This window comes from Leucoraja erinacea, chromosome 8, assembly GCF_028641065.1.
Source record: "Leucoraja erinacea ecotype New England chromosome 8, Leri_hhj_1, whole genome shotgun sequence".
Classification (NCBI taxonomy): Eukaryota; Metazoa; Chordata; class Chondrichthyes; order Rajiformes; family Rajidae; genus Leucoraja; species Leucoraja erinaceus.
Window position 1 is genome coordinate 44,294,305 of NC_073384.1, and position 26,602 is coordinate 44,320,906.

General features: G+C 41.0%; 1 protein-coding gene across 1 annotated transcript in view; it reads left to right on the forward strand.

Moving 5' to 3' along the window:
* The window catches only part of LOC129699634 (fibrillin-3-like), a 44,645-nt gene that overhangs the window by 10,791 nt on the left and 7,252 nt on the right, over nucleotides 1-26,602 (forward strand). The window contains exons 3-6 of the mRNA XM_055639605.1: nucleotides 11,362-11,486; nucleotides 12,161-12,216; nucleotides 13,728-15,797; nucleotides 19,220-19,342. Of these exons, the coding sequence (XP_055495580.1) occupies nucleotides 11,461-11,486; nucleotides 12,161-12,216; nucleotides 13,728-15,797; nucleotides 19,220-19,342 (2,275 nt within the window). The 5' untranslated portion in view covers nucleotides 11,362-11,460. The remainder of the gene's footprint in view (nucleotides 1-11,361; nucleotides 11,487-12,160; nucleotides 12,217-13,727; nucleotides 15,798-19,219; nucleotides 19,343-26,602) is intronic.

Below are 26,602 nucleotides of genomic sequence, written 5' to 3' on the forward strand. Positions count from 1 at the left end.
TGTGCCTCACATGGTCCACCAACACTGCTGCGCTGGTCAAGAAGGCACAGCAATGACTGTTCTTCCTGAGGACATTAAAAAAGACTGGTCTGCCCCAACAGCTGCTGACAACCTTCTACCGCTGCACCACAGAGAGCATATTAACCTATGGCATCTCTGTGTGGTGTCTCAGCTGCACGGAGGCGGAGAGGAGAGCTCTTCAGCACGTCGTCCACAGAGTGCAGAGGATTATTGGGACACAGCTACCAGCCTTGCTAGATATGCCATTTATTGTCACTATACATGTACAGTGAAACTGAGAGCTGCTCGTACTCAGTGCATACATACAATTTAGCACAAAAAACAAGAAACAGAAAAAACAAAAAACAGAAGGGAGATGGGGGGGGGAATAGGTGCACAAATTCTGCGGCGCTACATACATATATACATATATACAGATGGAAGTCCGTGTTGGGCGGTGTAGTCAGTGCATGTGTGAATTTGAATTTATAGTAGATATAATTCTCGGAAAGCAACTATTCCTGAGTCTGTTTATCCTGGATTTGATGCACCTATAGCGCCTTCCAGAGGGCAGCTTGAAGGGCATCTATCACACACGGTGCCTCAGGAAGGCCATCAGCATCTATAAAGACTCCTCACACCTTTGTAATGGACTGCTTCCCTCCGGCAGACGTTACAAGGCCTTCTATGCCCGAACCTCCAGACTCAGGAACAGCTTCATTCCCAGAGCTATAGCGACTCTGAACCGGCCCTGCTGAGTGCCCCCCATCCCCCCTGGACTGTCTCCCTCGGATGGTCACGTCGCACAGACACATCTGCACTTTAGTCTGTTGAACTGTTTTGACTGTTTTACTGTTCTTTTTACAATCCATGTTCTCGGGATATCAATATCTAAATCCAAATTTTATTAGTTATTTATGTTATGACATTGGATGGAAGCTGCATACCAAATCTCGTTGCGCTTATGTGCAATGACAATAAAATATATTATTATTATTATTATTATTATTATTATTATTATTATTATTATTATTATTAATATTATTATTATGTATAGAAAATAACTTGATAATTGGAATCGACATGACTGACTCTATTTCTGTTGTGTATGTTTTAGTGACTCCATAACAATGTTATAAAAGCTTGATTCCACTGCAAGTATGAATAAATTAACCCTTGCAATGTTTTCTTTGCATTGAAGATAAGTGTAGGATTTGAGGTTGTTTTACATCTGGAATAGGATAAATGCACATATCGGTGTAAAAATGTAAGATAATTTATCATTGTTTAAGAAGGAACTGTAGATGCTGGAGAATCGAAGGTACACAAAAAAGCTGGAGAAACTCAGCGGGTGCAGCAGCATCTATGGAGCGAAGGAAATAGGCAACGTTTCGGGCCGAAACCCTTCTTCAGATAATTTAACATTAATGGATTCCTCATGGCACTCAGTGGCGATTCTCTTTCTGATAACAACACCAGATTTAATCAAGGAGGATGTTTAAGATATTAATCTCCTTTTCTCTTAACCTGGCTGATAATGAACATTTCTTCTCTTGCTGGAATGGCCGTCTTACAACCGTGTTAGAAACATAGAAACATAGAAACATAGAAATTAGGTGCAGGAGTAGGCCATTCGGCCCTTCGAGCCTGCACCGCCATTCAATATGATCATGGCTGATCATCCAACTCAGTATCCCGTACCTGCCTTCTCTCCATACCCCCTGATCCCCTTAGCCACAAGGGCCACATCTAACTCCCTCTTAAATATAGCCAATGAACTGGCCTCAACTACCCTCTGTGGCAGAGAGTTCCAGAGATTCACCACTCTCTGTGTGAAAAAAGTTCTTCTCATCTCGGTTTTAAAGGATTTCCCCCTTATCCTTAAGCTGTGACCCCTTGTCCTGGACTTCCCTAACATCGGGAACAATCTTCCTGCATCTAGCCTGTCCAACCCCTTAAGAATTTTGTAAGTTTCTATAAGATCCCCTCTCAATCTCCTAAATTCTAGAGAGTATAAACCAAGTCTATCCAGTCTTTCTTCATAAGACAGTCCTGACATCCCAGGAATCAGTCTGGTGAACCGTCTCTGCACTCCCTCTATGGCAATAATGTCCTTCCTCAGATTTGGAGACCAAAACTGTACGCAATACTCCAGGTGTGGTCTCACCAAGACCCTGTACAACTGCAGTAGAACCTCCCTGCTCCTATACTCAAATCCTTTTGCAATGAAAGCTAACATACCATTTTGCTTTCTTTACTGCCTGCTGCACCTGCATGCCTACCTTCAAGGACTGGTGTACCATGACACCCAGGTCTCGCTGCATCTCCCCCTTTCCCAATCGGCCACCATTTAGACAATAGTCTGCTTTCCCGTTTTTGCCACCAAAATGGATAACCTCACATTTATCCACATTATACTGCATCTGCCAAACATTTGCCCACTCACCCAGCCTATCCAGGTCACCTTGCAGTCTCCTAGCATCCTCCTCACAGCTAACACTGCCCCCCAGCTTAGTGTCATCCGCAAACTTGGAGATATTGCCTTCAATTCCCTCATCCAGATCATTAATATATATTGTAAATAGCTGGGGTCCCAGCACTGAGCCTTGCGGTACCCCACTAGTCACTGCCTGCCATTGTGAAAAGGACCCGTTTACTCCTACTCTTTGCTTCCTGTTTGCCAGCCAGTTGTCTATCCACATCAATACTGAACCCCCAATGCCATGTGCTTTAAGTTTGTATACTAATCTCTTATGTGGGACCTTGTCGAAAGCCTTCTGGAAGTCCAGATACACCACATCCACTGGTTCTCCCCTATCCACGCTACTAGTTACATCCTCGAAAAATTCTATAAGATTCGTCAGACATGATTTACCTTTCGTAAATCCATGCTGACTTTGTCCAATGATTTCACCACTTTCCAAATGTGCTGCTATCCTATCTTTAATAACTGACTCTAGCAGTTTCCCCACTACCGATGTTAGACTAACTGGTCTGTAATTCCCCATTTTCTCTCTCCCTCCCTTCTTAAAAAGTGGGGTTACGTTTGCTACCCGCCAATCTTCAGGAACTACTCCAGAATCTAAAGAGTTTTGAAAGATTATTACTAATGCATCCACTATTTCTGGAGCTACTTCCTTAAGTACTCTGGGATGCAGCCTATCTGGCCCTGGGGATTTATCGGCCTTTAATCCATTCAATTTACCCAACACCACTTCCCGGCAAACCTGGATTTCACTCAATTCCTCCAACTCCTTTGACCCGCGGTCCCCTGCTATTTCCGGCAAATTATTTATGTCTTCCTTAGTGAAGACGGAACCAAAGTAGTTATTCAATTGGTCCGCCATATGCTTGTTCCCCATGATCAACTCACCTGTTTCTGACTGCAAGGGACCTATATTTGTTTTAACTAATCTCTTTCTTTTCACATATCTATAAAAACTTTTGCAGTCAGTTTTTATGTTCCCTGCCAGTTTTCTTTCATAATCTATTTTCCCTTTCCTAATTAAGCCCTTCGTCCTCCTCTGCTGGTCTTTGAATTTCTCCCAGTCCTCCGGTATGCTGCTTTTTCTGGCTAATTTGTACGCATCATCCTTCGCGTTGATACTATCCCTGATTTCCCTTGTTATCCATGGATGTACTACCTTCCCTGATTTATTCTTTTGCCAAACTGGTATGAACAATTTTTGTAGTTCATCCATGCAGTCTTTACATGTCTTCCATTGCATATCTATTGTTATGCTCCATTTACCTGCAATTTAATCCAAACTCTAATATTAAACAGTGGACAGCTGTTGTAATAACAGACTGGAAGCGTATTTCTGGATTTTGTGGGCAGGGAGGCATAACATGCAGAATATTGCATGCTTATGATTAAAACTGGCAGTGCTAACAGCACTCTTCCTTTTATCAACTCTTGACCCCGTTTCAACTTGTCTATGCATAGTTCTTTTCTTTTATATGTTGATCTTTCACTCTTTTTATATCTAGTCCACTCAGATGTATTTTATTCTCTCATTTAATTTGGTTTGCACCATTTACTCATGCAGAGACTCTAACTTGATAATACAAAGGCGTGCCTTCCCCTCACACGCATAGATTCTCACACCACACTGTCTCATTCACCTTCACACAACACTTCTCTCCATGCACACACACTAAGATCATTTTCAGATTAATAGGTTAACCTGTTGTGTTCTTGTTGGGAAGAAACTTGTCAATTATTTTTGTAATGTTGTTGATAATTTACAAATCCACATAGGTTGTGGTCGAAGTATGAGGACAGCTGGAATTATTCCATAGATTTATGTTATAATTGTCTGATGTCAACTACAAGATTACTTTTGATTCTGAAACATGAAACCTTATTTCTTCAGTACAAAGGCAGTTTTGCATTAATATGGCTATCACAACTCCAGGACACCGTTCAACTATTTACAATCAATTAAATCGTGTTTGTGGAGTCATTGTTGTGAAAATATCAACTTGCAAAATTTCAATGCTTGTAATAATTTGGTTGGTAATTGTCTGAAATATATCTTAGTACATTAAAAAGAAATGCTCAGTAAAAAGTATTTAAAAATTATCTTGACACTACATTAATAAAATGCATGGTTTTGTAAGGTACTGTTTGAATTACTATCTGTAAAATGTCATTATTGGTCTAGAATCAAAATAGACTTTTGAAGACCAGTGTTACCTCGATGTCTGAAGATTTTTTTTAATTTGCTGTAACAGATGCTATATTGTATTCCCTTACACTATTGAAAAAGGGAATTTACTCCATTGAGTCTATGGTCCCATTAATCATATTTCCTCATTATTTCCCTGTAACCTATTCTCTTTCTCATATATCCACAATTTCTCCTGATTCTCCTGCCACCACCAGGTCATAAAAAGTGGCTAATTAATCTACCTACCAGCATACCAGGGGAATTGGAGAAAACTGGAGCACTGGAAGAACAGGGTGGAGGAATCCTTGTGGTCACAGGGAGAAAGTGCAAAGTCTTCCCCAGAGTGCATTGTAAGTCTGGATTTAACCTGGGTCGCAGGACCATTTCAGATTGCAGTATCTAAACCATGAATAGATCACTTGCAGAGACTGAGGGAGGCACACCAATTCCTGGTTATATAGTCCCTCCCCCTCCCTCCAGCAGGTACAGCAGAGAGAATGTTTTTTTTTTTTTAAACTTCAAGCCAAAGCTCCCAAGCTACCATTTGCAGTAAGAAGTGCCTTTCAACATCAAGCCAAATCACCCAAGCCATCATTTGCAGTAAATAGTGCCTTTCAACTTCAAGCCAAAGCACCCAAGCCATCATTTGCAGTAAGTAGCGCCTTTCAACTTCAAGCAAAGCACACAATCCACTATTTGCAGTAAGTAGTGCCTTTCAACCTCCAGCCAAAGCACCCAAGCCACTATTTGCAGTAAGTAGTGCCTTTCAACTTCATGCCACCATTTGCAGTAAGTAGTGCCTTTCAACTTCATGCCACCATTTGCAGTAAGTAGTGCCTTTCAACTTCAAGCCAAAGCACCCAAGCCACCATATGCAGTAAGTAGTGCCTTTCAACTTCGAGCAAATCACCCACCACCATTTGCAGTAAGTAGTGCCTTTCAACTTCAAGCCAAATCACCACAGCCATCATTAGCAGTAAGTAGAGCCTTTCAACTTCATGCCACCATTTGCAGTAAGTAGAGCCTTTCAACTTCAAGCCAAAGCACCCAAGCCATCATTTGTAGTAAGTAGTGCCTTTCAATTTCAAACAAAGCACCCAAGCCACTATTTGCAGTAAGTAGTGCCTTTCAACTTCATGCCCCCATTTGCAGTAAGTAGTGCCTTTCAACTTCATGCCCCCATTTGCAGTAAGTAGTGCCTTTCAACTTCAAGCCAAAGCACCCAAGCCACCATTTTCAGTAAGAAGTGCCTTTCAACTTCAAGCCAAATCACCCAAGCCATCATTTGCAGTAAGTAGTGCCGTTCAACTTTAAACCAAAGCTCCCAAGCCACCATTTGCAGTAGGTAGTGCCTTTCAACTTCAAGCCAAAGCACCCAAACAACTATTAGCAGGCAGTGCCTTTTTACTTCAAACAAACCATATTTTTATTTTCAAACCACATTAAGGGTACTCACAGTTGTGAAGACATTTGTTCCATGTTATTCATAGCTCAGAGAGACGTGACCCTTGGCTTCATCCATCTTGCAGAGACTAAGTGAGGCACAGCACTTCCTGGTTTTATAGTCCCTCCCCTTCCCTCCAGCAGGGGCAGCAGAGGGAATGGTGAATTCTTAAAAAACATTAATATCTCTCTGATTTTTCATCGATGGGAAAAATCCTCCGCACCCGTAAGGCGGAGAGGGGCTCTGAGCGAGGTGGCCAAAAATGACAGCCGTAGGTGGCGGCGTTCTGTCAGAAATATAATATAGACTAGACCAAGTGGGACCCATTGGGTCCCGTCCCCTCAACGCACAGTATCACACACAATAACCACCCCCCCCACACACACACACACACACTACCCCCCCTTGATATTATATTAATATTATTAATTTGCTCCCTTTCCCCATCCCCCGCCCTACACTCACGCATAGCCCCTAATTGCGCAGACGCAGTTAGAGAGGTAGCAGAAGGGGGTTGGGGAGGGAGGGGGTTATAGAGGGAGGGGGTAGAGAGGGAGAGGGTAAGGGGGTGTAGAGAGGGAGGGGGGCGAGCTCCCAATACTCACCACTCCCTAGTGAGAGGGAGGCAGAGAGGGAGAGGGGGGCAGAGAGGGAGGGGGGGGCAGAGAGGGAGGGGGGCAGAGGGAGGGTGGGCAGAGAGGGAGGGTGGGCAGAGAGGGAGGGTGGGCAGATAGGGAGAGGTGGCAAAGAGGGAAGGGGAGGGGGTAGAGAGGGAGGAGGAGGAGAGAGAAGAAGGGGGTTGAGAGGGAGGGGGTACAGAGGGAGGGGGTAGAGAGGGAGGGGGTAGAGAGGGAGGGGGTAGAGATGGAGGGGTTAGAGAGGGAGGGGGCAGCGAGGAAGGGGGTAGAGAGGGAGGGGGTAGCGAGGGAGGGGGTAGAGAGGGAGGACAATTTGTTCTATTTGATCTTATTTGATTGTGCATGCCAGATTGACCGCACTCGTGGAAACACGTGAAGGTTGCAATCCCCCATCCCTGTCCCATTATGATGTTATATGTAAATGAGATCCATTGTGATTGGACGTCTGTGAGATAGCACTATGACATCATCAATGGAAAGTGCTACAAGAGCCGCCCACTGAAAAACAGTTCATTTTTAAAAATAAACTTCGGAAATATAGGTTGGAATACGACGGGAAGATGTTTATCCCATCGAGGGAAAACATGTGAGTCGTATGTGTGAAAATGGGAAGGCTGTGGCCAAGCATGTAGGAAGAAGATACAAATTAAGGAGATTAAAAGAAAGCCAACACAACCCTGCATGCACACGGAAATTTAGAAAGTTGAGAATAAGGGGGAGAGTTTTAGTATAATACTAAGTGGGACCCGTTGGGTCCCAGCATCACATGGGAGGGCTGGTCACCAACGCAATATTCCACCTCTCCACCAATTCCAATATTGCTCGTCAGTGGGGGGGGGGGGCTTTCTGTTGCGCTAGTATGAGTGTTGCGGGCCGAAGGTACTGGTTTCCAGAGGGCTAGTATAGACATTGTGGGCCGAATGGATTCTTGGGCTGGCATCCAACTGTTGCAACGATTTTAAAAGCCAAGCCAAGGCAAACAATTGGGCTGCAGCCACCTGACAACCAAAATGCATTTTGTGAACACAAACCTGTTAAAAGCGCGAGGCAAACAATTGGGCTGCAGCCACCTATCAACCAAAATTCATTTTGTGAACACAAACTTGTTAAAAAGGCGAGGCAAACAATTGGGCTGCAGCCACCCGATAACCAAAATTAATTTTGTGAACATAAACTTTAAAAAAAGGCAAGGCAAACAATTGGGCTGCAGCCAACTGACAACCAAAATTCATTTTGAGAACACAATCTTTTTAAAAAGGCGAGGCAAACAATTGGGCTGCAGCCACTTTACAGCCACATCGAGGGGACTCACCGTGGAGTAGACGTGCGTTCAGTGCTACTCGCAGCTCAGAGAGCCGTGACCCTCTCGCTTCCTGGGTCTGGCAGAAACTGAGTGAGGTGCTACACTTCCGGGTTTTATAGTCCCTCCCCCTGCCGCCAGCGGGGGCAGCAGAGAGAATGGGGAATTAAAAAAAAAACATTAATATCTCTCTGATTTTTCATCGATGGGAAAAATCCTCTGGTTCCTGAAGGTGGAGGGGGGCTCTGAGCGAGGTGGCCAAAAATGACGGCCGTAGGTGGTGACGTTCTCTCAGAAATCGCAGCACAGTGGGCCAAAAGCGGTCAAGATCAGCCTTTTAGTAATATAGATAGATAGTTGTTTTATGTGTTATTCCTACTGTCACTGTATGTCATGTTATCATTTGCGGGCAGAGCACCAAGGCAAATTCCTTGTATGTGAATACTTGGCCAATAAAATCATTCATTCATTCATTAGCTAGCTTATTCCTAATGTAGACCTAATGGAATGAAGTATTTTTCTTCCATTGCAACTAAACTGTGATTAGTCATAAAGCCATACAGCACAGAAACAGTCCCTTCAGCCCAACCTGTCAATACCAACCAAGATGCCGCATTTGCTCACATATGGCCTATATCCCTCTAAACCTTTCCTATCGATGTTGTAAATCAAACTTTATCAGAATTTATCTTGCACTAAATGTTATATATACCCTTTATCCTGTATGTGTACATGGTAGACGGTTTGATTTTAATTATGGATAGTCTTTTCTTTGACTGGATAGTACACAACAAAAAGCTTTTCACTATACGTTGTACATGTTACAATATTAAACTAAACTAAAATAAACCATGTATTTGTCTCAAATGAGGTTATAGTACCTGTCTGAACTACCTCCTCTAGCAGTTCATTCCATATACCGACCACCGTCAGAGTGAAAACATTGTCCCTCAGGTTCGTATTAAATATTGCCCTTCGTACTTTAAACTTAAGTTTCTGGTTTTTGATTCCTTTACTCTTGGTAAAAGACAGTGCATTCTCCCTATCTATTCCCCTCATGATTTTATCTTTTATTTCTATAAGATCACCCCTCAGCATCCTGCTTTCCAGGGAATTAAGTCCTAGTATGCCAACCTCTCCCCATAGATCAGCCCTTCAAGCCCTGGCAATATTCTCATAAATCTTCTTTGCAATCTTTCAGCACAACGTCATCCTTCCAATAGCAGGCTGGCCAAAACTTAACACAGCACACCAAATGTGGCCTCACCGACATCTTGTATAACTGTAACGTAATATCCCAACTTCTATGTGTTGAAAGGAACTGCAGATGCTGGTTTAAACTGAAGATAGACACAATAAGCTGGAAGCGACTCTATGGGACAGGCAGCATCTCTGGAGAGAAAGAATGAGTGACATCTCGGTTATGAAGAGGTGTCTCGACCCGAAGCGTCACCCAATCCTTCTCTCCGGAGATGCTGCCTGTCCCGCTGAGTTATTCCAACATTTTGTGTCTGTCCCAACTTCTATACTCAGTACCCTGACTGATGAAGTTCATTCAAGTTCAAGTGAGTTTATTGTCATGTGTCCCTGATAGGACAATGCAATTCTTCCTTTGCTTCAGCACAACAGAACATAGTAGGCATTGACTACAAAACAGATCAGTGTGTCCATGTACCGTTATATAAATATATATACACACATGAATAAATAAACTGATAAAGTGCAAAAAAAAGATAATGGGTTATTAATGTTCTGAGTTTTGTCTGAGCCAGGTTTAATAGCCTGAAGGCTGTGGACAAGTAGCTATTCCTGAACCTGGTTGTTGCAGTCTTCAGGTTCATGTACCTTCTACCTGAAGGTGGCAGGGAGATGAGTGTGTGGCCAGGATGGTGTCGGTCTTTGATGATACTGCCATCCTTTTTGAGGCAGCAACTGCGGTAAATCCCCTCGATGGAAGAAAGGTCAGAGCCGATGATGGGCTGGGCAGGGTTTACTACTTTTTGTAGTCTTTTCCTCTCCAGGGTGGTCAAGTTGCCAAACCAAGCTACGATGCAACCGGTCAGCATGCTCTCTACTGTGCACCTGTAGAAGTTAGAGAGAGTTGTCCTTGACAAACCGGCTCTCCGATTTTAATCTTCTCTCGGAAGTAGAGGCGCTGATGTGCTTTCTTGATAATTGCATCAGTGCTTTCGGACCAGGAAAGATCTTCAGAGATGTGCATGCCCAGGAATTTGAAGCTCTTGTCCCTTTCAACCATCGAACCGTTGATATAAACGGGACTCTGGGTTTCCATCCTATTCCTTCCAAAGTCCACAATCAGTTCCTTGGTTTTGCTGGTGTTGAGGGTCAGGTTATTGTGCTGGCACCATATGGACAGTTGCTCGATCTCTCTTCCACACTCTGACTCATCCCCATCAGTGATACGTCCCACAACAGTGGTGTCGTCAGCGAACTTGAGGATGGAGTTCGCACTATGACCGGCTACGCAGTCATGAGTATAGAGTGAGTACAGCAGGGGGCTGAGCACGCAGCCTTGAGGGGCTGAGAACGCAGCCTTGAGGTGCTCCCGTGCTGATTGTTATCGAGTCTGACACATTTCCACCAATACGAACAGACTGTGGTCTGTGAATGAGGAAGTCGGGAATCCAATTGCAGAGGGATGCGCAGAGACCCAATTCTGCGAGTTTGGTAACCAGCTTGGAGGGGATGATAGTATTAAATGCCGAACTGTAATCAATGAATAACAGCCTGACATATGAGTTTTGAAGGTCAATGCACCAAAAGCCTTTATCACAATATCTACCTATAATGCCTCTTTCAAGGAACTATGCACCTGAATTATCATTGTTAGTTTTCTAAACACCTTCCACATTACTGAGGTGTTACAGGAAGAAAAATGCCTCATTTATAGCAAATATGTGTTCTATACAAGGCTTTAAACATATTCATATGCATACAATGTATAGAAATTAATTTGAATTTTAAAGATAGCAATTATAATAAAATAATTAGATAAAAATATGAATAATTAAATTCATAGAAATAGATTTAATTTTTGAGATTAAGTACAACCTGTTAAAACTTAGATCTGTATAAGGGATGACCTGAAGAGTAGCAACGGCTGATCTTGTATTTATGTCCTGGCTCTGGATTGGCAATTAGGAGTTACAATCTGAAGGTTCTGTTTAGAAAATTAAAAAGGATAATAGAAAATAAGTTCCAAAGATATATAATTGAAGTATTTTTAGTCATATGGTCTATGTATACCAACTAATTAATGATCTCTGATATTCTCCCATCTAATAGGTGGATTGTGTTTCTCGATCTGCTCTGGGAACAGTATTTTTAAAGCCTTAAAATATTAAGAGCAAGTATATACAGATATTGAGAGTTTATAACTAACTGATGGAGACCCAAATTTGCAAGACATGGTGAGTCAATAATGAGCAATTCAATGTAATGTCAAACTCAATTAAAAATAGAATCAATATTTAAAGTAACTTTAGTGCTGAATATCAAACGTCGGATGCATCGTCAAGACGAGGAAATCTGGTGGGATTCAGTGTGCGCTCCTATGAAATGTTGGCAAATAGTTCCAAAGAAGACCAGGAAGCCACCTTATATAGCAACATCTCACTGTTGTCATAAACCAAAAAATAAAAATAAAATAGATTGGACAATGAACATAAAACTTCAGATGTTGTTTCACTGAAAAAAATAGTAGAATGATCAGTGAAATAAGTTTACTTCTTTGTTACCCTGACCTGAGTACAGCGCAATTAACACAACTCTCATACAGTACCTAAAAATGATTATAAACTTCACTAGGTGAGGCCTGGAAAACAGTGAAATCAAGGAATAGTGAAAAAATGTTTAGGTTGAGAGCACTTTGGCAGTGTTTAAAACATGTGTGGAAATGGTAACATAATAATATGGTAAAAGTGTGTTACCTTTACTCAAGAAAGGAAGTCGGAATAAGCCAGGTAGTTACAGGCCTATAAATTTAACAGTGGTACGGAAATTATTCTGTGTATATATATTATCTCTATATTTCTCCAAAGTAAAAAAATGCAATGTTGAAATCTATGATCTTCCTTTTTTACAGCATTGTTATATATAGTGGAATACTATTTTGGACGAGCACATTCACATTACTAGCAGGTAGGTGGTTGATTTGATTGTTTGGTAGACCTTATTTATTTATCAAAGTAACCATGACACTGATAGTAACCTTTATAATCAGAACTCCTCAAACACACCTTTCATGTAATTAAATATCCCAAGGCATGGGAGCATTAGCAAACAAAATCTGATGTTGTACCCTCTCAACAAAGGTGCCCTTTCCCAAAGGGCATAGGTGTAAAGTAAAGGGTTGGTGAGTTACGCCAACAGTTCTGCAGCTATCTGTCAGCATTTGTCTCTATAACTAGACGCCTCAGGTCTTTTGGCACATTTGTATCCTTTTCTGTGAATTCTGAACCTGGTAATAGATTAGAGTAGTGAACCTCCTGTGCACTGAAATAGTAGTGCACAAATTTGTTAAGATTGCCAGACACATAGAGTGGGGAATCAGCTCATTGAATTGATATCATCTTATATTCATATGGGACATGAATCAGCGCATTTCAGTGGGGATGTAATAGCTGTGAGGAAGACTGTTACCATTTTATTCATTGTACGGTCTCCATATTCCTAAATCCATGTTTGCTATGTCAAAGTGTTTTACATTGCCTCTGACTTTCAGATCCAATAAAAACTAATGCAAATAAAATAATTTTTAAAAGTTCATTAAAAATAAAGTAATCTAAAATACTTCGAATATTTTAAATGAACAAAGCCATTAAACAGAGGATATATTTTTCAAATAATGTACCTACCTTGTAGACAAAAGGAACTGCAGATGCTGGTTCACAAAAGAAGACACAAAGTTCTCAAGTAACTCAGCGGATCAGGCAACATCCCTGGAGAACATGGATAGATGACGTTTCGGGTCGGGACCCTTCTTCAGATTCACCGCTTCTCAAAACAATTTTTTTCGTCTGAAGAAGTCCCAACATGAAACGTCACCTATGCATGTTCCGCGGGGATGCTGCCTGACCTGCTGAGTTACTCCAGCACTTTGTGTCTTTTTTTGTAAACCAGCATCTGAAGTTCCTGACAAGGAAAGTGAAGCCGAAGGACTGATTGTGCATAATTTATCAAGATATGGCTTGGTAATTTTTCAAGCACAGATCTTATTGCTGTTGTTTGGTAAAATGGATCTTCATTCTGGGAAATTGGGATTTTGGGCACAGGAGTAGTAGGTCCTTCAAAACTTTTAAATGTGTTAGTTGTAGCAAAGAATATACCCAATTGGTGCTAACATTTTCTTTAAAATAATTAAATTATGTTTTTAAAACAATACCCTGAATACTCAGCCCAATACATTTCAGATTTACTGCTCTGTATGCGTCTAATATCTACTACTAAGTGCAATAAGTTTATTAATCGGAAACAGAACTAACCTTATTTATATCTGGACCGTTATACAAACTAATTTTATGCATGATGGCTGTTGCTGCAATTTTTATTCTTTTAAGGTTGTAGATTTTTGCATGGATATATTGCACTGTTATTTTATATTGTAACAGATAGTAAGATAATTGCTTTAATATGTTTCTATTATATTTCAGCTGATCTGAATAAATGTGGCAACACTGATCTTGTGTGCCATACAAATGCAGACTGCCAGAATACATTTGATGGAAGCTATCTCTGCATATGTAAAGCAGGTTATCTTGGAAATGGGACACAGTGCACTGACATTGACGAGTGTGCAGCAAATGTACACAATTGCCACAGAAAGGCAACTTGTGTGAATAATGTAGGTTCATACAGTTGCCTGTGCAAACCTGGCTACACAGGAAATGGGATTGACTGCAACGACATGGACGAGTGCCTTACAAACAATGGTGGTTGTCACAATAGTGCCATTTGTTTGAATACAGCTGGCAGTCGAACTTGTCACTGTAACGTTGGGTTCTCCGGCAATGGGTTAACTTGTAATGATGTGGATGAGTGCACAAAGCCCGGCATCTGTCACTGGAGTGCAACATGCACCAACACTAATGGCTCATATATCTGTACTTGCAATGCAGGATATAAAGGAATTGGCTTATACCTGTGCTTGGACATAGATGAATGTGTGCAGACACCAGGTATCTGTTCATCAGCACAAGGATGCAAGAATCTACCGGGCTCCTACCTGTGTACCTGTTCTGCGGGTTTTGAATTACGTGATAACAGATGTACTGACATCGACGAGTGTGCTCGGCAGTTCTGTAGCCCATTTTCTACCTGCATCAATCAACCAGGTTCTTACAGTTGTGAATGTAAGACAGGATTTACAGGAAATGGATTGGCATGCGTGGACACCAATGAATGTGACGGCACAAACGATTGCCACCCTCAAGCAACTTGCCAGAACTTTGTGGGCAGCTACGTTTGTGACTGTACATTAGGCTTTACAGGAGATGGGATCACTTGTTCTGATATTGATGAGTGTGTTGGGATTGCAAAGTGTCCTGCCGCATCTTCCTGCATTAATACGGCGGGCTCCTATCATTGTGATTGTGCCATTGGGTTTACCTTGAATGGCAGTGAATGTATTGATCTGGATGAGTGCTCTACTGGTATCTGTGACATACATGCCACTTGCAACAATGTCCAAGGATCCTTTACCTGCAGTTGCAACAGAGGTTATAATGGAAATGGTACAGTGTGCAAGGATATTGATGAATGCCTCTTAAACAATGGAGGGTGTCACTCAAATAGCATTTGTACAAACCAAGCTGGAACCTACACATGCACATGTAAAAGAGGTTTCTTTGGTAATGGAAATTTACTGTGTGAAGACATTGATGAATGCAAGGTTAATAATGGCGGATGTATGAGCAATGCAGCCTGTAGAAACACACTGGGATCGTTCTTTTGTGCCTGTCCTAATGGATTCAAGCTTATAAATGCCACAATTTGTGGAGACATTGATGAATGCAAGATAATTGGTATACCGTGTCAGTCAAATGAACAGTGTGTCAATACTTTAGGGTCTTATCACTGTCAGTGCAAATCTGGGTTTTCAAAGGCAAATGGCATCAGTTGTAATGACATTGATGAATGTCTCAACAATCCATGTCATCAAAATGCTCTATGTTCAAATGCCTTTGGCTCCTTTATCTGTGAGTGCATTTTGGGGTTTGAAGGAAACGGCTTTACTTGCAAAGACACAGATGAATGCAACTCCACGAATATCTGCCATACAAATGCCTTGTGCATTAATACTGCAGGAAGTTACATCTGTCAATGTCAAGATGGCTTCAGAGAGATGGATCAGCATTGTGAAGATATAAATGAATGCAGTCTGAACAATACTTGTCTCTCAGGCACCAGTTGCCTGAATTCATTGGGATCATATGTTTGCTCTTGTTCCAATGGGACTTTGGTAGTCAATAGCACTTGCATGTCACCAAGCGATAATTGCTTTCCACATTGCCATGATCGGGCTCTGTGTCATCTTGCTGGCAGCAGATATCAATGTGTGTGTGATGTTGGCTTTCAGGGCGATAATTTAAACTGTGATGATGTAGATGAATGTGGAGAGGAAAATATTTGCCCAGGCAATCAGACATATTGTGTAAATATGCCTGGTTCATATATTTGTGACTGTAAAATTGGCTTCCAGAAGTTCGGATCTTCCTGCACAGGTATGTAATTATTGTTTCAACTCGATTTTCTTATTGGTTTTCTGTAATTTTTAAGGACGAAAACTGCTATGTGAAAAGTTAACAAAAAATTGTATTCACACAGCACTTCACTGCAGCAAAGTATCCAAGACAGTTAATAAGAACGCTTTCAAGAGAGAGTTAGATAGATGTCTTAAAGTTAGGGAAGTCAAGGGATATGCAGAGAAGGCAGGAACGGGGTACTGATTGTGGATGATCAGCCATGATTACAGTGAATGGCGGTGCTGTCTCAAAGGGCCGAATGGTCTACTCCTGCACCTATTGTCTATTGTCTATTGTCTATTAAACAAAAGTTGATGTAAACTCGCAAAGGGAGATGTTCTGGGTGACAAAATAATTAGTTTTACGACTGTGGAAAGGCGAAGAGGTTTTTGTAGGGAATTCCAAAGTTCAAGACCTAGGCAGCTGAAGTGATGGCAACCAGTGACAAAGCAATTAAAATTAGCATGCCCAAGAATCCAGAATTGGATGCAAGAAATGTGCAGAGGAATGCAGTACTAGATTAAAAGCACCAGAATTCCCTCCAATAGTTAACTCAGAATTTTACCACGGCATTGGAGAGGTTGTACTCACCATCTCTATGTTCCAATTATATTTGTTCAACTGAATTTAAATGCCCCAGCTGACAAGGACTGGGGAATAAAAGGGGCCTTTTCTGGTTGGAGGCTGCTGGTGACTAATGGTGTTCCATAGGGGTCGGTGTTGGATCCACTACTTTTCATTCTATATTAAATATCTGGATGATGGAACTGATGGCTTTGTGACCCGCCTCTGAGGAAGGATGTTAATGTTGGAGATGGTCCAGAAGAAGCTTACGAGAATGATTCGGGGGATGATTGGGTTAACGTTTGAAGAGCGTTTGAAGGCTCTTTAGAGTTTAGAAGAATGAGGGGGTATCATTGAAACCTACCAAATAATGAAAAGGCTGATGAAAGGTAGAAGTGGCCATGGAGGATGTTTCAAGTAATGGGAGAGTCTAGAACCAGACAGCACAGCCTTAGAAAAAAAAGAGGTACCTTTAAAATGGAGATGAGGAGGAATTTCTTTAACAAGAGGGTGGTGAGTCAGTGGAATTCATTGCCACAGATGGCTGTGGAGGCCAAGACATTGGGCATTTTTAAAGCAGAGATTGATAGTTTCTTGATTAGTAAGGGCATCAAAGGTTATGGGGAGATGACAAGAGAATGGAGTTGAGAGGGAAAATTTGATCAGCCATTATTGAATGATGGAGTAGACTCAACAGGCTGAATGACCTAATTCTTCGCCTATGTCTTATGGAACTGGAGTTTGGATCGGGTTTGATTAACATCGTTCCGCATCTTTGCATTACTAGCCATGTAATCTTACTTCTATGCTGGTCCTAAAAAGCTATTTACACAAACGTTGCCAATCTTTATAATTCACTATCCAATGTGATAAAGAGACTGTAGAAAGGTGGATACAATTATGGCAATGAAAAAAGTAATGTACATGCTAGACATGGTTAGATAGAAACAAAATGCTGGAGTAGCTCAGTGGGACTGACAGCATCTCTGGATAGAAGGAATGGATGACATTTCGGGTCGAGACACTTCTTCAGACTGAGAGTCAGGGGAGATGGAGACACAGAGATAATGAAAGTAAGATGTGAAAACGAGACATCAAATGGGACGTGGATCAATATAGAATAGATAATTGTTAGCTAGGGGAAGATGACAACGAAGCATAAAGGATAAAAACATGGTTAGAGAGGGTAGAAGTAAATACATTAGCAGTTAGTGTGGTCAGAACTAAAATCCATTTACTTTTAGCACAAGGAGATTCCCAACAAAGAAACATTGGGTAACAATGCTCAGTTTGCTGTGTACCTTAGCAAGGAATTTCAGAGGGAGTAGATCAGTAATATCAAACTTTTGCCATGTATCACAACCCACAACATTTATATCACACCCACTATATCCTAGTTATATGCATATGAAGCTTATTTAATGGTTCACTAAATGCCACCCTGAATTATTTGCAACAGTGTTAGTGTATAACTTCATCCTCTGGTGAGCTTGTACAGTACATGTGAAGGAGACACAAAAGATGCTGGAATCTGGAGAAAATAAAATTGATGGATGAAGTCAACGGAGCAGACAGCTTCTGTGAAGGGAAATTGACAGATGATACTTCAGGCCAATACCTTTCCACTGCACTGCTAGAAAAGATCTCAGCCAAAACATCGACTGTCCATTTCCCTCCACAGGTGCCACCTGACCCGCTGAGTTCTTTCACCAGTTAGCTTTATGTAGTTGTGTAGTCCCATCTCTTGGAAGCACTTCCTGAATATTTGTAATGGGTACTTCATCATTTGAAAACCTATTTTCTAGCAGCTTGTAAGTGCAAAACTAACAATGCAATAGAGGAAGGGTCTCGACCCAAAACATCGCCTATTTCCTTCGCTCCATAGATGCTGCCTCACCTGCTGAGTTTCTCCAGCATTTTTGTCTACCCATTAGTTAATTGGTTAATTGGTAGTGATTCCACTACCTGCAATCTCCGGCAACCACCTTCAACTTGCATCGCAACCGGCTTCGACTAAAAAATTACCAATTTTTAAAACGGCAACCTATTTTTAGTCGCGGCCGGTTTTGAATTTTTTGAAATAATCGCCGGAACATAGAAGAAGCGGAAACCACTTTCGACCATTAGGGAGATTGACAAAAACCTACGGGAACTGCTTGGAAACCTTGGGTGGGGCGCAAAGTCTCCAGAGGTTTCCCTTCAGCTTTTCCTAAGTGGGACAGGGGCATAAGAATGTTTCTGGACTCGCCCAACATTGGGAACATTTTTCCTGCATCTAATTTGTCCAGTCCTTTTATAATTTTATATGTTTCTATAAGAGCCCTCCTCATCCTTCTAAACTCCAGTGAATACAAGCCTAGTCTTTTCAATCTTACCTCATATGACAGTCCCGCCATCGCAGGGATCAATCTCGTGAACCTACGCTGCACTGCCTCAATCACAAGGATGTCCTTCCTCAAATTAGGAGACCAAAACTGTACGCAATACTCCAGATGTGGTCTTACCAGAGCCCTATACAACTAATTTGAGCTTTAACTTATCTATAATGGTGTGATTTCCAAAATGTAAATGAATGTAAATAAGATGCAAGATTATTCAAATAGTGATCTACGGAAAACTCCAACAACAATAGGGAACTGAGACACTTGGATTTTGAGATGGAAAATTATTAACCTCATCAATTTGTAAAACTTAAATTTAATTTCCATCAATTCTGCACACTAAAATGGCAAGGAAATTCAGTGTTTCTGCTGGGGTGTTTGTGGATGTTGGTACATAATATTGCAAAATATAAATGTATTTTTTGAAATAACTTTTTTTTAAATTTGGGCCAACAGATATTGATGAATGCTCCACAGCAGGACAGGAATGTCACCAGCTTGCTCATTGCATCAACAATGTAGGAAGTTATCAATGTGCATGTTTGAGTGGTTTTAATGGTGATGGAAAAAACTGCTCTGGTAAGTTTTCTTCAGTGGCAAGTTCAACTTTAAGTTAATTGGAGCTGGTGGATTTGGAAGTGGATGGGTTGGGGGAGTTGGCTGAATGCAATAAAACAAATGCTTTAGGAAGATAGACACAAAAAGCTGATGTAACTCAGCAGGACAGGCAGCATCTCTGGAAAAAAGGAATAGGCGATGTTTCAGGGCTCAATCCAAAACGTCACCCATTCCTTTTCTCCATAGATGCTGCCTGTCCCACTGAGTTACTCCAGCTTTTTGTGTCTATCATCAGTTTAAACCAACATCTGCAGTTCCTTCCTACAAATGCATTAGGAATACGACTCAAATTCACTAATCTGTCCTTTCAAATCATTGAGAGCAATGTCCTTAGGAAAGGCTAATTGTTCATTTTCTTGGGCTGGATTGCTCACCAACTATTTTCAGGGCACTTTCCTCATATGACAGTCCCGCAGTTAGTCTTGGACTGGAGGAACTCAGAGCCCCATCAGGAAGCCTTATTTTGATACGTGGCATCAGGTACAGCTTCCTCATAAAGACACTTGTTGGACTGCCCAACAAATTCAAGCAAAGCATTCATGACGAAGTAATTTCATTGAATCTCAGCATGGTTACAGCGAACAAAGACATCATTCAGCCCATCAAATCCCTACCAACTCTCTATGAAAAGCAATCCCACTGTCTGCACAGTCCCTGCAAAAGCCCAGCAAATAATTTGCTTTCAGATACTTATCCAGCAACCTTTTGAATGTTATAATGGAATCTGTCTCCGTTATTATTCAGGCAGCACACTTAAGGCCGAGCCACTTGCTACAAATTTCTTGACACCATATTACTTCTACCTCTTTTGCCAAATACATTCATTCTACATCCTTGTCCTCAATAATGTTTTTATTTACTTTGTCCATAGTGTTCATGATTTCAAGCAGACCCTGCAACTTCTTCTGTTCCATCGAGAGTTGTTCCAGCTTCTCCACACTCTCTACCTCATCTGCATAATTATTTCAGTAAATCTCTTTTGCTCCTTCTATAAAACCTCCATGCTTTCCTAAAGTGTGACGCCTAAAACTGGACACGATACTCTACTTGCGAACAAACCATTGTTTTATAAAGGTTCATCGTGACTTCCTTGGTCTTGAGCTCTGTGCCTCCAATTGTAAAGCCCAAGCTGCCTATTTCAGCCTGCCCTTTGCGAAACAAACTTTGCACATATATCTCTTTTGGAATTTCTCCCTAGGTTTTATTGCCTTGACATTCTTTCTGACCAACTGTAACCATTCATATTTATAAGAATTAAATTTCATCTGCTATCTATCCACCGATTCCATCATCCTGTCCATGTCTCCTTGAAATCTATTAGTTTTCCTCACAGTTCACTTCATCTCCAAGGTTTGTGTCGCCTGCAAAATTAGTATGTTTAAGAAAGAACTGCAGATGCTGGAAAAATCAAAGGTAGACAAAAATGCTGGAGAAACTCAGCAGGTGAGGCAGCATACTCCATAGATGCTTCCTCACCCGCTGAGTTTCTCCAGCATTTTTGTCTACCTGCAAAATTAGTATTGTGCTTTAAACATACAAAACCAAGTCATTAATATAAAGTAAGAAAAGTAGTATTCCTAGTTCTAGTCCAGAAAATTCCACAGTAGATTTCCCACCAGTTTAAAAAAAACACCTTTTACTCTTAATCCCTGTTTGTTCCTCAGCTAATTTTCTATCCATATTGCTATAGCCGCTGTTATTCAATGGCATTCTATCTTTATGACATGGGAAATTGAAGGGCCCACTAGGGACACAGGGGAAATCTGTGCACTGAGTCAGAAGGTGAGGGGACGTCCTAAATGAACACTTTTCAATGGAATTCATAAAGGAAACAAATATATATAGTTCGCGAGTTCAGTGAAGGAGTAGGTGAGTCTAATGCAAGTCTCCATAAATGAAGAGGATGTACCTAATGCCGTAGCAGGCTTAAAGGTGGATGAATCCCCAGGATCGGATCGGATATTTACTAGGCTGATACAAAAGGCAAGGGAAGAGATCGCTGCAGCTCTGGATAAGATTTTTAAACCTTTGCTGGACTCAAGTGAAATACCAAACGATTGAGAACTGCATTTGTGGTCCCCTTTGCAAGAAAGGCAGCAGGGAAATGCTTGGTAACTGTAGACGTGAGCCTTACATCTGTGTTTGAAAGAATACTGGAACCAGATCTGAGGAAGAGAGTTAATAATCATTTGGAAAAACAGGGACTATTTAGAGACAACCAAGATGGTTTCAAGGGCAGATTCTAACCAATTTCAATTCTATGATTAGGTAATATAGTATATGAGGTAGGGTAGTCAATGTGATTTACATGGTCTTTAGTATAGCATTTGACAAGGACCAACATGGGAAACTGATTCAAAAGATTTGGCGATAAGAGACAGAGGGTAATGGTGGGGGGGGGGGTGTCGTTGTGTTAGGGTAATGATAGGGTTCATCCATGAGGAACATTTTTCTCATATCAGAGGTAGCTAAAACTAGATGGCATAGGTTTTGGGTGAGGGGACAGAAATTTAGAGGGGAGACGAGTGGGACCTAGAATGTGTTCGGTACTTAGAATTTACTGCCTGAGAAAGTGGTTTGGACTAGGTCACTGACAACATGTACAAGTGCCTGGAAGATACTTGAATCGCTTAGGCATAAACTGTAATAAAAAGATGGATACAAAAAGTTCTGGAGCAACTCAGCGGGCCAGACAGCATCTCTGGTAAAAATGGATTAGATAGGTGACGTTTTGGGTCGGGAACCTTCCTCAGATCATTTTCTCCAGAGATGTTGCTTGATCCACTGAGTTACCTCAGCATTTTGTGTCTATTTTAAGCATAAACTGATTTGGACCAGGTGTAATTCATAAGGAAAAATGCCCACTGGTTGGTGTGGATGAGTTGGGCCAAATGGCCTGTTTCCATACTGTAGGATTCTATAACATTATAACAAGAGTATTTTGGATGTCCATATATGCATTAAGTGCATTTACCCCCAGCGACCCTTTTATCAAAAAACTCTCTTTTAATTACACGCAATTTCACCATCTACATTTCCCTATTTGCACTGAGTCAGTGACTATTTTGACCTACTTGTTCGATCCTGCATGCATGCGACTAGTCATTACATGGGCGAAGACACCAAGAAAAGACGTAACATTAACATGTAGACATTTAGAAACATAGAAAATAGGTGCAGGAGTAGGCCATTCGGCCCTTCGAGCCTGCACCGCCATTCAATATGATCATGATCATCCAACTCAGTATCCTGTACCTGACCTCTCTCCATACCCCCTGATCCATTTAGCCACAAGGGCCACATCTAACTGCCTCTTAAATTTAGCTCCCTCTTAATTAGCTGGGTTTTCGTGTAAGAGCAGGAAATAGGATTCTTTGAAACCACAGGCAAGGACAACACGGACTGTATGGGCCGTTTCTTTGCAAGATGTTAACCAATGGTTCTCTCATCACACCACTCATGCTGGAGACTGACTCCTACAAGTTTAGCAAGTAAAGCTGGAACATCCACCAGGGTACCACACATTCCCCACTGTCGCTCAGAAAATATCATATTATTTTACATTGCAGCTCCACTAAAGATTCTTCATTGTTCTACTTATCTGCATCAATTGTTTTTGTTCAATAGTCACACGACTTGCATGTTGAAAGCCTTCTCTTTTTTTTAATCACTCCTACCAAAGTGCGAGTATCTGAGCCAGTGCTTGTTTGGCAGGAATTTGGTGACAATGCACTATTAGGCTGTGGGCCGAGCATCAAAAATGTGGCTAGAAATCAGTTTTCGTGCCCCAAGTCACAGAACTACATTAAATTTTCCACAGGTTTAGATGAAATATAATTGAGAAGGATGTCATAACTCGTCATTGCCAAACGTTGCACATTGATTAATTAAACTAATTAGAAAATGAGATCGGGAAAGTAAGCGCCATCTAGTGGCCAATGCCCATATTACACGATGGGCAGCCTATTTCCGTGTTGCAGTCCATTTAAACTATATATTATTATACCTATATATATATATATAAATGGCAGGGGAGACCATCCCCTGTGGAGGGTCAGGCAGAGGCTACAAAAAGACAACATCTCATAGTCATTAAGTCTGCATGGACTTCAATTCATAACATTTCAACCTCTTCTTAATGTTAATGAGATAGATAAATTAGTTCAAGTTCACATCCACCAATTCATTTCTACATAAACATCAGCCATTTCTTACCATTTCTCACTCCAATGGCAGCCTATAATGTGCAATGAATATTCCTCCGTTTTTCTCCTGTGGTCGGGGCCTGGAAATGGCCGCTACCGACAGCACTATGTACAGCCACTATGTACAGTTTCACCCCTCCCCCCGCTCGCGGAGATGATCCGCGACTCCGTGTTCGCGAATCGGTCGCTTTTTAATTGAGACTGCGACTTCACTATGTTAAATACATAGGCCCTGCGATCGGAGCACCTTTTCCCGGTAAGTTATCGCAGGCAGCTCCGAGATTGGATGGTTAAGACTTATTACTCTACAACAAGCTGGCATTAGTGAAAATGTTCCACAGAACAACAAAGAACCTTCATCGGAATCTCCAGTAAAACAGGCATCAATGAAGTCCTCTCAGCCATGTTGTGTGCTAGCCTGAAGCAAAGCACGTGATTGGCCAACTGGCATACAACTCAATGTTAAACGTGCTTTGATTGGACTAAAAATACTCAAATTTTTTCAGTTTTTTCTCTAATTTAATAAAAATGTGCAAGTCTTGTTCTTGACGAGTTTCAGGGGTGATCTATATAATATTTTTACACAATTTGTGAAAATTTCATGTAGTTCTGTGACTTGGGTCACAAAACACTGGAATAAAGCCCACAGCCTATATTAGAACAAGTGACCTTCCTTGAGACTTCATTGTTATCCTCTTGCATGAAGACTTTGTAGGAAATTGAAGTCCTGGATTAGTACTTTTAAATAGAGAATGTTTCAAGTAATCATTGTGCATGTGATCATATTTCATTCATCGCTATCTTTAGATATTTTATATCATTTGCAATTCTGTTCTGAAAGGCCCTCAATGCTATCTAAGAAGTTCAAGCCATTGGATTCTGTGTTTATCAACAATACATTTTATTCTACATGCATGAGTTATGAGATGTATCCCTGCCACAGCATCTCATTCATATTCTGTGTTCTATTTGTAAAGGAGGGAAAGAAGAAACCTACAAATGAGAGCAATGGCATTTGTTAGATGGATGAATGGAAATATTTTATTAAGGGAGAAATACAACATTGCATAGTGATGAGATTGAATGTTAATGGTACCTGGACAGATGGGGTTTGCGGTAGTGCAACAGACAGGAAAAACTGGGCAATTCAACAAAGTAAATTGTTGTGAGGAGAGGTGTGTTTCAGAAGGTAGAATGAGGAGGCTGGATTAATGTGAACATCAGAATGTGCACTTTACTCAACTTTCTTGGTCTTTCAGATTTGAAACCAAGGGCATCCTGTTGCCATATCAACTTGGCCTTCCAGGGTTTAGGATTCTTCCTCCATTAGTTGGGAACAATATTTCGTGTGTCTCTTTATCCACTAAAGAGGCAGTAACATTTAGTTACTAAACTTACTTTATCAGACTCACAAAGATCAGAATGAAACACTAATTTTAGCTTCTTGTTGATTCTTCCGATTGTTCCTTGTGTTTGCCAGTACTATAATTAGCCAAGGGTTCATTTATGCATGTGAAAATAAATAATGTAAAGACATCTAAGAATCTAATAGTAAAAAATACTTTGCTACAATTATTTCAAATATTTGATGCACACTGGACTAAAACAATTATTGAAACATGCGTAGCTTATTTCTTGGGTACCCATCATTTTGTTTCTTGTTTTAGAAATATATTTATATGTATTTCAATTGAGTTCAATTTGACAGATAGAGCTCTAGGGGCTAGTGGAGTCAAGGGATATGGGGAGAAGGCAGGCACGGGTTATTGATAGGGGCATAATCACAATGAATGGCGGTGCTGGCTCGAAGGGCTGAATGACCTCCTCCTGCACCTAGTTTCTATGTTTCTATGTAATATTTTTACATTATTAGAGGCCAGTTGCAAAGATTTTGAAGAGTCAGGGAGGTGCCAAGAGATTAAATTAATACAACGTCAACAGATATGATCAAATATTGATGCCTGCTGACATATTGCGGAAATATTATTAATTATCTTCTATATTGGGTTGGATCTTTTGACCTGCCAACTGGCAGTTAAATGAGTGACTCAGTTCTCACCTTTGTTTCCGCCTGGAAGATTGAATTAGCAGAATGGCTCGCCAAGTGAGTCTTTGGAGAAAAAAACGGGTTTTTTCTCAGTCTGGGATGTGAGACGTTAGAGGTGGTGGGAAATAACTTTTGTGAACACAATGTAATTTTGTTCAAAATACATTGTACAAATGACATGGCAGAGATATTGTAGTAAATAACTGAGAGGCCAAAATCTGGCTTTAATTATTTTTAAATTAAAAAAACTCTAATTCTTATTTCCTTCTCGATGCCTGATACTGAAATCCTGGAGATATTTCTCAGTTGTATCTTGTTTTGGGGCTGGAATGGTATGATGCTGTGCCCCAACATAAAAAAGGACAACCAAAGAAACATGACCAAAGTTGGCCAGATTAATCAACTACTGTATGAAATGAAGGAAGCCACAGCATCAGTATATGCAAGGACAATTACGTGAGCTCCTCTGGGCATTGAGGCAACCAGTATGTGCAAGATTCACCACAGAGTCAGCATGCCAAACTCAATTTGGAGTTTGACAGGATTACAGTGGCCTTCCAAACAAAGCCCCATTGTGGCCATAACTGCAAGGTAAGTGGTGGGCAGATGTCTTATTAGACTATCTAACCCTCTATTTGTGGGCATACACAGGGCAGGATCATGACATAACGTGATATAGATTGCTACATTGATTAAAGGTATTTACAATGTTAGGTAAAGAGGAACTAACAAACTAAAATCGGCATGTCATGACCTCACACTTATATAGCTCACATCATGATACTATTGTGGAAGTCAAGGTATGAAAGTCCACTACAGTGACAGTAGTTACATAATTTTGCACAACACCACATCAATTTCACACACATTCTCCATTTTAGGCAATGAAATGTTTAAAGATCATAGATATGCACATAACAGAATAGAACACAGATATAATACCTGAACTCTCATCTCCCACTCTAGACA